Source organism: Crocodylus porosus, unplaced genomic scaffold (assembly GCF_001723895.1).
Source record: "Crocodylus porosus isolate Cpor-Errol unplaced genomic scaffold, CroPor_comp1, whole genome shotgun sequence".
Classification (NCBI taxonomy): domain Eukaryota; kingdom Metazoa; phylum Chordata; order Crocodylia; family Crocodylidae; genus Crocodylus; species Crocodylus porosus.
The window spans coordinates 62,662,622-62,675,667 of NW_017728918.1; the positions used below are offsets into that span (position 1 = coordinate 62,662,622).

The 13,046-nt window shown below is 40.9% G+C and overlaps 1 protein-coding gene across 2 annotated transcripts in view; it reads right to left on the reverse strand.

Moving 5' to 3' along the window:
• The window catches only part of LCA5 (LCA5, lebercilin), a 36,219-nt gene that overhangs the window by 5,624 nt on the left and 17,549 nt on the right, over nucleotides 1–13,046 (reverse strand). For both annotated transcript variants that reach the window (XM_019537663.1, XM_019537664.1), the window contains exons 4-7: nucleotides 9,000–9,137; nucleotides 7,041–7,140; nucleotides 5,726–5,877; nucleotides 2,561–2,699 (exon numbers count right to left, since the gene is read on the reverse strand). In XM_019537663.1, the coding sequence (XP_019393208.1) occupies nucleotides 2,561–2,699; nucleotides 5,726–5,877; nucleotides 7,041–7,140; nucleotides 9,000–9,137 (529 nt within the window). The remainder of the gene's footprint in view (nucleotides 1–2,560; nucleotides 2,700–5,725; nucleotides 5,878–7,040; nucleotides 7,141–8,999; nucleotides 9,138–13,046) is intronic.

Below are 13,046 nucleotides of genomic sequence, written 5' to 3' on the forward strand. Positions count from 1 at the left end.
TGGCCCATGTTCATCTTGGAGTCAGTTATGACTCCAAGATCCCTTTCCGCCTCCATGCTCTCTAGAAGGGAGTTTCCCATTCTGTAAGTGTGCTGCTGGTTTCTACTGCCTAAGTGCAGCACCCTGCACTTGTCAGTATTGAAACGCATCCTGTTTATGTCGGCCCAATCCTAATGATAGATCATTAGGAATCCTCTCAGAAATGGGGTGTAGAACATGGGTCTGATAGCACTAATAATTCTAGTTATCTGTTGTACTTCAGACAACTCTTATAAAACAAACTGCAACAGTCAATGTTATCCATATAAATAAGCATCATCACTATGGAGGACAAAGGCAAATGAACAAGTTAAGATGAAAGTCTTACCTACATAAGACGGAAGAAATGGTTGATAGGAGGACCATCTGTCTGTCCCCAACATACCACTGAGCAGATTCTCAATTTATGTAAATTATCTATTCTCTCCAATGGAGCTATGGCAGGGGTGGGCCATTATTTTGGCTGGAGGGCCACTTATCCAGTTTTGGCAAGCTGTCAAGGGCTGTGTGGGTAGCCCTGCCCATTGACAGGTGCCCCACCCCATGGTTACAATCTTGGGACCAATGTCCCAGGGCCAGCACCGGTGGAGCCCAAAGCAGGGTGCAGGCTGGCAAGGGTCTGTGGAGCTGGGCTGGGCTGCACCAGCAGGAAGACGGGGAGCTGGCCTGACTCCATAGAGTCCCTGACGGCCAGGACCCTGTACTTCTGCTGCCCTGCTCTGGGACTTGCTGGCGCTTGCCCCGGGAGACACTGGTGAGGGCCCTGTGCTCCTGCTGGCTCTCTGCCTGCTCACTCCCAGTGCCCCCCCAGCCCCGTGGTACAGGCGGGTGGCACTGCACAACCCTGACCCCCTGCTTGCTGGCAGGGAAGGAGCTGCTGCTGAGCATGGGGAAAAGCAACCCCTCCCCTGCCCCATAGCTGGCGCTCCCTGCTGCAAACACTTGCAGCCCATATGTGAGCAGCCACAGTGCGGGGCACTGGCCACAGTGTGGGCAAGGGGCCGCTTTTCCCCGTGCTCAGCACCAGCTTGTAACCTGCCCCTGCTGCCAGCCTGGGCCCTGCGTGGTTCCAGGCTTGCCCGCTGGGGCTGTGCCATGACAGCAGCAACTGCATTTGCTGCTGCTACCTGCCTGGAGCTCGTGCGCTGGGTAGCACAGAGGAGGTGGTGGCAAACACTGCCCAGCGCAGTAAGCTGGGAGGTGGGGCCTACAACTGCTGTTGCTGTGGCACAGCCCCAACGGGCGAGTCTAGAGCTGCACAGAGCCCAGGCTGACAGCGGAGGCGGGTTACAAGCTGGTGCTGAGCATGGGGAAAAGCGGCCCTTTCCTGCTCTGTGGCCGGCGTCCCACACTGCAGCAGCTCGCAGCCTATGTGGGGCTGCCTCTGCCTGCTCAGGACAGCCCTGCGCGGTCTGCAAACAGCTGCAGAAGGGAGCCCGGGCCATGGGGTGGGGGAAGGGCCGCTTTTCCCTGGGCTCCTTCCACGTGCTCCCTCCCCACAACCTTACCTGAGTTTCTGGTGCAGGGCAACCACATGGTTCCAGGCCCCAGGGGGTGGGGCTAGGCAGGCTCTGATGTTGCAGGAGCCCACCAGGGCTTTTCCTGGGTCATACTGCCCCTGGCTCCTGTCACTTCTGATGGGAACCAAGGGCAGATAAATATTAATTTTCTAAATTTCTGAGGGGCCCCACAGGCTGGATAGAATGGCCTTGCAGGCCAGATCCAGCCTGTGGGACATATTTTTCCCACCCCTGAGCTATGGTAATATAAACCAGCCCCAGAATCTGGCTATTGATTTTCAGAATTCCGTGGTTTTGCTCAACTAAACCAAATGTTCTTGCCAATTCATCACACAAAAATATTATTTGCAATGTAAAATTAAAAATCTGACAGGATGCAGCTTATTCATAATATTTGCCTTATTGTACCATCCCAGAATATTTAAGCAATTTTAATAGGTTCCTGGAAAGTACTTAAATTGATACAAATTAGTGTGAAATGCAATTATACAAATAGATTTTTCTCCAGCTGCCACTTGTCACAACAGGTAACTAAAAACATCCATGAATATACAGTAGGAACTGTGATTTCAGCTGATATGAATTAAATGGCTGAATGTATGCTTCCCCCCCCACTCCCCAAAGGAAATATTGTTGAAAAAGGAGCTGTTCTATTTTAATGTATGAGTCCCACCCTAATAACGGGTAGAAAATAACATTTAATTTGAGCTGCTAGTGGTTATGCCATCTCTCACTCAATAAACATAGGTAAAAATGCCCAGTCCTCAATACTTTTAGCTGTTACTAGGGGCACAATAGGGCATGGGACTGAGATGAAATTATATCTCATGACATTTTCAATTTTGATCCTATTCACAATGTATCATTTATAATTTTCAATTGCAGTGCTACTCCTCTTCTAAAATCTTTGTTTTTTTCAAGAGAATCTTTATAAGCCTCATCTGACTGACAATTCGTTTGGTTTTGATTTTCCAGTTTGGCAGCAGTCACAGTTTTCTTACCATCATGCAGTTTCTGGACTTTCTCCTCTAAGGCCTGCAATTCTTGTTCATGTTTCATTTTTTCCTCTCTTTCTCTGTTGCGTTCATGTTTCAGAAGCTCTGCTTGTTCTTTCCACTCTTTTATTTGTGTTTCCTGTTCCTGAAGTAAATTGATAGAAATTTGCTAGAAAATTAACAACTTGTTTTGCTTCTTTGACACAACTTTATGTTCATAGTTAAACATGATATATGCAGACTCAGTGGAAAAACTTTAGTAAAATCACACCAGCTCAGGATCTGTCTATTATTAGGTGAAATATGGTCTTAAGTACCTGAGAGAAAATTAATAGACCACTGGTTTTATTCTGTATGACATCTTTCACAAAAACAGAACCCCTCTTTGCCACACACTTGAGTTTCCAGACCGAAGAGAGGATCTTATGGAGTAACTGGATCACAGAAGCACAGCTTTTGTGAGCAAGACTCACTTCACTAGAGCTCTTGCTCATTAAAGCTTATGTATCTCTGATTCAGTTAATCTATAAGATTCATCTCTACCCTGCCTTCTGCCTCACTTCAAACTACCATAACTAACTAACTCATTAGAGTTTAAAATTATTTAATGGGAATTGGATTAGGATGTAAAAGTCAATAGCTGTTTTTTCACTGACTTTAGGTATTGGATCAGGCCCTTAATTTCCTCTGTAACAAACAAGCAAGCAACCCCAGAGGACCAGGCCTACTCAACTCAAGTGACTGGCCTGGTAAAACTAGGGTTAGGCTATTTCAGTGTCATACAGCACAAGCACAACATTCAATAATACACAACAGAAGACGAATTAAACAGCAAGGGTATTAAAAAGGTAGTTTCAATTATAATACTGGGTGAAAACATCAGTCAATGTGGCAGAATTGCAGAAGGGAAGGCACTCATCCTCACACATGCACACATACATGTACACAGAGCATCAATGACAAACTGAGTAAAAAGAAGTCATGCTCGGCCCAGACAACCAGCTTTTTGTTTTGAAGACACGGAAAAGAAATCTAGCAAATACCGTTTCCCTCAACAAATCATCAAACCAGCAGGATCACACTGCATATATTAACTGCACACATGATGATTATCTAACGTATTCTCTACTTCTCGTATATAAACAAGGGTCCATATTTGCCAAAGTCTCTGAGTACAGTTTGGCCTACTCCAAAACCCAAAATTCAAGTCACTGTCCACCCTTGCCTGGGAAATTTGGAAGAATCACAAATCCAGTTTCTAATTTTGCAGTTCATGCTTATTTTTTCTAGAATAAAGTCTCAGTCATTTGGTGAGCTCAGTCATTTGGTGTGCTTGTTGGATAGAAACAATGAAAGAAAATGCAGCAAGGAGGAACTAAGGAAACAATTATGCTAAAATAATTTGGCTATAACATTTTTCATATTTTTGCTTAAAAAATGCAGAAACAAAGAACACTGTCAGTTGTCTTTGAGCCCATGTTTAAAAGAGATTAGTAAAACATGTAAATAATAAAAATATGTCCCTGAAAAAGCAAAACTTTCACATATGATTAAAGCAACAATGCAGGCAAATGAACAATATCACCACAACATACTGGGTGCATCTACCTTTTGGAAGTACTAAATGACAGCACACTAACAGCCCATACTGTGCTGTGCTGGCGGCACACAGTTACTTCTGGTACATTGCTGTAGCACAGCACTATACTAAGGAAGCGTGTTGCTACAGCGAGGCAGCAGTGGCACCATGGTTTTTGCCCATGAATGCTAGGTTGCTGTAGCATGTTGCTACCAAAACATAGTGTCATGTGTAAATGTGCCCAGCAATTGCCAGCTTCACAGGCAATCCCCACTTAGCGCTCTTAATTGGTTCCTGAACAACTATTAAATGAAATGAGCATTAAGTGAAACAAAAGTATCCTATGACCCAAGATGGCAACTGCAATTGTTTTTAATGACCCAAGATGGTGACTGCGAGCATTATAGTGAAACTTGCTAAGCGCTGAGTGAAATCAAGTATCAATTTCAAATGAGTGTTATAGCAAAATAGCGCTAAGTGAAGCAGTGTTGAGCATGGGGTGCCTGTATACAGAACCCCGTTCGTTCCATGTTTTGGTTTTATTAATCAAACCTCTTCCATGGAATTAATCCAAGCTACCTTGGGGAGTCATATCTCCACCATCACCACTTCCTACCCTATGTTCTGCAGACTTATGTAATGGTCAGTCACAGATATAAGATTTGTGAGAGTGTGGAGACAAGGGTTTCCAATACAGACCTTCCTTGTGGAAAAGAATGACAGTGAATGTTGCTACCCTCAGAACAAAGAGCAACACTTTTGTTTTCCATTTTGCTTTCCAATAATTAGAAAAAAACAAACAAATGTGGCAAGGGAAAGAAATATGAGACTCTTTTGGATATTTCACTTTTAAGCAAAGTCTTATGTAGTCTGTGATTCTGCAGCTATGGAATCTGTAGCCTCTGTCCTTTAATATCCAATATATACCTCTTTTCAATTCCTCCGTGTAAATTATATCATGCATACACTTTCAAAATGTTTATATAATACAAGTGTAAGTTAATATAAGGGTGTTTGCCTACTACACTTGCAGCTTGCTTCAATTTTAGCCTTATGTCTCAAAAGAATTAAAATCAGTGAGTTACTTTGAAAAGAATAATAGGCAAAAAAAAAATATGCCCAGGAGAAAGATAAAGGAAATTTATCTCAGGGTTTACACAAGGAGCTGGGAAGAATTATTGAAGTCCGTGACTGTGGAAGAAAGCAGGCAGTTAAAAAGAAATGATAATAAAGGCTCAACAAACACTGAAGAAAGCAGCTAATATTGCTTTACAATAGACTGGTGAATATATATATATATATATATATATATACATATATATATAGAGGAAGAAACCAGAACAATCTGATACCAGTTTAAAACTACACAGAAAGATAATGGTAGGAAAGAAATAATCCGAGCTAATGATAGTCCACTGGAGAGAGTGAAACATCAAGTTTGATTGGGGGCACATCAAACGAGAATTTGATAGTTTGATAGTTTTCCTAAGAGATTAGGATAGCTTTTCTAAAAATGGAAATTGAACTCAGGAAGTTTAGCTTGGTAGCTGAATTATTTGGAACGAGCCCTTTATGATTATTGCAAAACTCACTATTCCGAGAAGCATCTCCTCTTCTCTCTGATACGCTGCATCATCCAAAGCACATTCCTCTGGTGGTGGAGGAAATTCTATTGGTGAGCAGTAGCCACTAGTCTGTACTCCTTTTGTAGTCCGTGCTCCTTTTTTGGTGCTTTGGCTGCCGGCTATATTGAGCATAAACAAAATCAGAGCAAGTTAATTCCATTTTTTTTCCATTTAAAATATCCCTAAATAAAGTGGGTCTGAGATTTTTTTTAAATAATATTTTTCTATCTTAGCAATTGTAATTGGTGAAATTGATGAATGAGTGTAATGGATGAAATCAGAGCTAATCATATGGTTATAAAATATGCTGCCAAATTTTATGGAGATTGCCCCAGATTCTGGAAAATATATGAAGAAATTTCTAATAAAGCAAATCCTCAAGTAAGAAAAATAAAGCTGGGTAGTAAATAATTTTATCTACTAAGTTATCTTAAACGCCCCCCCAAACCCTTAGAAACATCTGCCCCTCAATCAACCTAGAGATCTCCTCTATTCCCCCCCTTTCAGATCCTCCTTCTAGAAGAGCAAAATGAGAAACCTAAATATTAGAGAATACACAACCATTTGAATCTTTTAAACTTGCAAATATAGTCGTTACGGGACTACCAATGTATCTAACTAAACTGAAAACATAAAATAGTATGTTGTTTCTATTAAAATTATCAGCAGTTAAATTGTTAAAGTCTGAATGAAAAACGGCTTAAAATAGCCACAAAAAATTCTGCTTTCCTTGGTGAGTAATCTTGTTAATTCAGCGAGAAGGGTCTGGCCCTATATGTAGTAGTATTTCAGTCTGCTGTTTCTGGAAGATCCCACCAGCCTGGATAGTATTGGGAAGGTTACTTTGGTCATATGGACTACATGTGCATTTTCAATGAATAATTAAATTCTGGAGTATAAACAACTGAAATCAGATAAACCCTCAGAGGTCCACAGAATGACGTGGAAGCATGCAGGTGCATATCGCTAGTGCTCCTAGCTGCAAAAAAGATGCCAACTTGACAACTTGTTTAATTTAATAGGAAACTATTACTAAACAAAACTGTTCTTTTTTATGAGATCTTGGTATGGGATTGGGTTTAAGAGCTGAAAGCCTGAGCATTTCGTGGTGGGAATATAGTGACTTTGTTAAACTACTTTAGAAAAGCAAATAACCAAATAGGTACACTCAGTATTTTGCAACTAGTACCATAATTTAAGTGGTGTGAAGGCCTAAACATCCTGAATAGCTTGAACAATGCAATAGGGTGTTTTCAAAATAAATGTTAAATCTTCTACTTACATCCTTTTTTTCTGTGTGTAACATCTGTGTCTTTTTTGGGTGATGGCTTCACCATACGATTAGCATATATGTTTTTTGCTTCCAGTTCTCTTTCCTTTTCCTGAAAATTAATGAGGTAGAGACAGCAAAGTTGAATAGTAATGTTTTATTTAATAGCTGACAAGGTAAACTGTGAAAAAGCTAAGCAAATACAAAGGTTAAATGAATAAATTCATTCGTCAGTGGACACTGGATATGGTCACTGATTACTAAGCATTCTTTTTAAAGAGAATGCAATCTTGACTCCATAACTACATGGAGAACTAGTTACCCTTCCTTCTATAGTGCACAGATTTCCTCCTTTCAAAAATCATTCAACTGCCAAAACACTCAAAAATTTCATATTGTATTTCTGTAGACAGCCAAGATAAAACTGAAAGTAAGGTTTCATATCAGCCTTTATAGTTTAATTTGCCTAAATATGCATATACAAGCAGCTCATGTCAATTTTATGGATAACATTAAAGTTAAAAATATTTGCACTAGGTCATGGGGATACCCTGAGACTTGAGACCCATTGCAATACATATTTGTACCAGTATCAGAACTGGCTCTGTCTGTATTACTGAGAAAGAAAATATGACAGGACAGGGAAACAGCTAGTACAAGCACCGTTACAAAAAGTACTTAAATACCTAACTTTCAGTATGTAAGCAGTGCCTCTGACTTTGATACTTAACTACCTTGTGGGATATGGGTCACAAAGAACACCTCTTAAGTAAGGTAAGGGCAAAAAATGCCTTCTTTTGCCATCAACCTATTTATAATGCAGTGATAAATTCTTCTCAGAAATATTGACCAAACAATATAAAAATGAATATTGTTCAATACTGGAATATTAATATTAAGCGTCTCTTAATATACAAACTTGAATTCGTTTTGGAATTCTGCTGATTATAGAAGTATTTTCAAAAGTATCTTGCTATACTTTAAAAGCAGGGATGGTAACCTGTGGCATGTGTCATAAATGGTCACAGGCAGCCTCTGTGTGTGGCAGATGGCAGATCAGAGAGAGGACAGCGGCAGATAGGGTAGGAAGCAGAAAGCAGAGCAGCAGATTGGGCAGGAAAAGAGGACAGGAGTGGCACTACATGGGGGTGTGAAGCTATATGAGGGTTGTGCCATGCCTGGAAAAAAGGTTGGCTTCCACTGCTTTAAAAACTGGTCAATTAGAACTTTTTTTTGTAAACAAAAAAAGGTTTTATTAATAGTGCCACTTTAAATTAATTAAAATGAAAGCTTCAAAAATCCAAGTTACTTTCCAAGACACTAGCCACTTGGTATTTCTTACCAATTGGGCTAACAATGACAAAGCTAGTGTCACTTTTATATTTTGCATGGTATTTAGTTGTTTAAAAACAACTGCTCCCAATGGAACTCAGCTGAGCATTTTTTTACCTTATTTTTATAAAATATTTTGGCCCAAATGAAAATGTTCCATTTCTTTTAACAGCAAAACTTATTAAAACAGAATTAAACAATGTGTTGCTTTGTGATTTTTAAAACAATCATTTTCAGAGCCTAAGCGTGGAAAACACATCTAACGTAAAAAAGTAAATGCTCATGCAAAATAAGCAACTGTGCAAGCAGACTGTCAGTTTCTACATGTAATTAATTTATTTGCAAATTAACTGCACAGATTAGTCACCTAAACTCCATAAATGTAAACTGCATACATGTACAGATGTAATTTAACAAATCAAACCACTAATGACTGATTCAGGAATGACTGTGTACTTGACAGTCTGCTTTTTTTTTTTACTTAATGTTAATAGTAAATAATAATGAAAAAGAACAGATGTGCCAAATATCGGACGTTCATTTTGTAAGGTACTATTAAGATTTCAAGTTTACTTTAAAGTATTCCTGTACACAAAAATGTCCTGAGGTAGTTACAATTCAGTTCCACATGATTTTTACCTTTAGCTTCTGATTTAATTGCCGAAGCTCTTCTAGGAGTACTCTGTTTTCTTCTTGGGCCTCATGTACTTTTTTTTTCTCAGTGTGTAACTGTCGTTGGAAACTGCCATTACTCAGTTCCAAGTTTTTCTCCAGATCCTGCCATTCATATAATAGAAAAATCATAGTAAAATTTGAAAAACAAGGTCATTGCAATCAAACTTAAAATAATATCTCAGTATTTTTCTATCAAATCTGGAGTCTACTCCTACTGCAATGCACAGCCCATTTCACTTTTTATCTACAGCAAGTTAAATCCTGATATTAACCTTGAGGACAGCCACATAGAGCTTTTAATCGCATCCAGTCATGCCTTGCTCAAGTGCTGAGGGAAGACTTGGAGAAGGCAATGAGCCTGTGTGTTACACAAATTGTCTATAGCTCAAAAGATGAGCAAGACCTTATAAGTGGGGGATAAGGCAAGATGCCATGTTTATTGATTACATAAAACAAAAACATACAAAGACTTCACAAACACACTCATCATTCACACAGACAAACACACTCCATAGAGATGTTATAGTTACCAGCTTGCTTGCTCAATGTTGGCACTGGGTGGCCAGCCCAGGCTCCCTGAGGATGATGGGAGCGGGGATGAACAGATGCATCTGTGCTCCAGCGAAGGTTGCAGAGTGTGAATTCCCTGCTCTGGCATTGCTGAATTCCAGTTTATAGCGATTTCAAGTCTTTGTCCACAGTTGAGAAGTTGAGGTACTTTTTCATCTGCAGTCACATCCAGCTGTTGTTTTTCATTATCCTTTTCGTTATCTCAACTGGAGGTCACTCCTGTCGTAAAAGTCATTCTTCTTAGCCTTGAAACCTTGTGCAGGACATGCAGAATTCCTATTTTATCCTGTTGCTTAGCCTATCTCCTCTATATCTGCTCACAGACTGGTTCTTCAGCCATCCATCTAACAGTTCATTGTCTGGTAACTTGCATATTCAGTGCCTTAGCAAACCTCCTCTTGCTTACACAGACACACTCTAGACATTCCATACACTCTTCATGCATTCAATCAATCATATTACTATCCTTAATATAAAGTTCATAGCTGGATTACATACACAAATTATTACACAGAATTTATTCATATATATACACACACACACACACAAACAAACCATATTACTGTCAATATAATGCTATTATTACTTGATTTAAACATAACCTATACTAATGCCAAGCCGTTTAAGCTATCATGTTCTGGCCTTGTGTTGCATGTTGTTGTATATTGCTAGAATTAATCAGAAAGACTTTATCCATCACACATTACATGTGCAGTACCTTCCTGTTACTGTTGAGATTAGAAGTCTGGAGGACAGACCATATAAAGAGAGGTTGGAAGACATGGGACTGTTCAGCCTAAAAAAGAGAAGTCTTGGGGGGGGGCTTGGTGGCAGCCTGTAAGTATATGAGGTGAACATCAGGGGCTGAAATTTTGCAGGCAGTTTCATTTCAAGGCTGTTTTGACTCGTTCTGAGCTCAAAACAGTGAAATGGAAATGAAACAGAGAGCTTCAAAACAGCCTTGAAATGAAACGAGGCAAGCCGAAACGTTTCGAGTTTCGAAGCTCAAGCTGGGCTTGCCTGCAGGGACACAGAAACTAAAGTAAGGGGGGGGGGGGAAGATGTGCTCTCATTATTGCTTGTGTAGCTGGCTAGTGACTGTCATCCTTTCCTGAGGTCCCTTCCAATTCCAGTGCTCTGGAGGAGGGATGGAGAAACTGCATACTGCATACAAAGCAGCATTGTTTGAACTGCCCCGCTTTCTGCCTTGGTGTCAGTTACTGAGCTGTGTGTTCCAGTTTTGCCTGTCAGCAGCTAGAGGTGCAGGGCCCCAGAACCCAGACTCCCCCTGCATCTCTCTCCTTGACAGCTGGCAGGCTTCGTGGCTGCAGCAGGGCCTAGCAGGCAGGCAGGCAGTTTTCACCCCCCTGTGCCTCCAGGCCTCGTGTCACCTGGTCATAGGAGATGAGGTTGGTCAGGCAAGACCTGCCAGTCACAAAGTTGTGTTGGCTGGCCTTCAGACGCTTGTCTTCTGTTAGTCTGGTGTTGATGGATCCCTTAACAATTTTCTGTAGGATTTTCAAGGGATGGACATCAGACTGATTGGTCTATAATTCCCCCGGTCATCCCTCCTCCCTTTCTTGAAGATAGGGACCACACTGGCCCTTTTCCAGTCTTCCGGGACCTTGACTGAGCACCATGAATTTTCAAATATCTTTGCCAAGAGGGGTGACATGATGTCTGCCAGCTCCTTCAAGACTCTCGGGTGCATTCTATCTGGGCCCATGGATTTGTGACTGGAGTGTGTCAATGCTGCAGCTGAGACATAAAAACCTAGAGGTTCCTGGATAGAGGGTCCTGCCCCTCTGCTCAGGGTCAGAGCAATCTCTGTATTTGAGGTCAGGAAGGAATTTTACTCCATGATCAGGCTGTGCCTTCCTCTGCAGCAGGGGGTGTGGCCTTATTCCTTGGATCTCTCGAGAATATTTTAACAACTTTTGTAGCAGCAGGATGTTGGCTGCTGTGGTCCTCCTGCTTTACCTGTGGCAGGTTAGGGTGTTATGTTCTGTGGTCGTGTCAGGCTCAGGGTGGATTGATTTAAATCATGTTTTAAATCACCAAGAGAAAACCCCAATTTAAATCAAGTTTCCCACTGATACTTCTTCACATATTGCTTAAACAATGGCACAAGTCTGATCACTAAAACATGTTAATTTACAACTTAATACAGCATTTTGCAACATCTGTCCTTAAACTCTTTTTAATTTTCAAATTTTATTAACTCTAACAGACAAGTCATCACAACACTAAACGTACGTTGACCTTAAAACTTCTACAACTAGATCTCATCTTTCCCACTCCCACTGCCATTTTTATTCATAGACTGAAACAGAAATATGAGTTTTCCTGCTTTTCCAACTCCCAGTCGACTTCTTAGAGTGAATAGTACCAAACGATGAAAATATTCTCTCTGTGCCTGCAGAGGAAGCTATTGCTGTGAAAAGTTGGCTTAGCAACTGAAGGAACTCTGTTTCAAGGTGCCTGGCTAATGATTTCCACCAATTCAGGGGAATTAATTTGTTCAAAACATCATCAATAAACATGTACTGTTTAAATCAGGGCTGGGCAAAATGCGGCCCACAGGCCATTCTGTGCGGCCCGCAGGGCCCCTAAAAATGTAGAAAATTAATATTTATCTGCCCCAGCTGCCTGTCATGCGGCTCTTGATGGCTTGCCAAAACTCAGTAAGTGGCCCTCCACCCGAAATAATTGCCTGCCCCGATTTAAATAGTCCCCCTCCAGCCCTGAAATTTATTATTATTGGAATAACTGACGAATGATTTTGAGATGCCTATGCCATGGCAGCATCATCTTCTTCACAAGTTAGGCATCTACCTTTATATTTGGGGTTGAGAACGTTCGCAAGAAAATGAGGTGGAGTTAGTGCTTGATCCATTTGCTTCTTTATTGCCTGGAGTTTAACTTTCTGGTTAGGTATCAGGCATAGAGAGAGTCTCGAAGAATGATGCATTGCAAAGTGAATTATTTGATTTACTAACCAATTGATCCACATATCTTCATCCACATCATTTTCTCCCAATAAGTGGTTTTCATTATGATGTTTCATTCTTGCAGCTAGGCCCTGCTTCTCCTTGTTGCACTGCTTGCACTTGACACATTTTCCATTTTTACCCGGGGAAGGAATTTCTTCAAAATATTCCCAGATAGGATCTCTCTTATGCCCAGAAGCCATGACAGTTTTTCAGTGGCAAAAGTGTGGGGGGATCCTATCTAGCTTGTGACTTTAGTCTGCTGAGAAACAGAAAGCCCAGAACTTTCAAAAAGGAAGACCTGGTAGTTAGGCTGGACAGACTAGAGCCATTTTCATGAGATGAAAAACTAAAATGAATGCCCATGTTTGATTGGTAGGTAAGAGAGTGTGTGTGTGTGTGTGTGTGTGTGTGTGTGTGTGTGTGTGTGTGTGTGTGTGTGTGTGTGTGT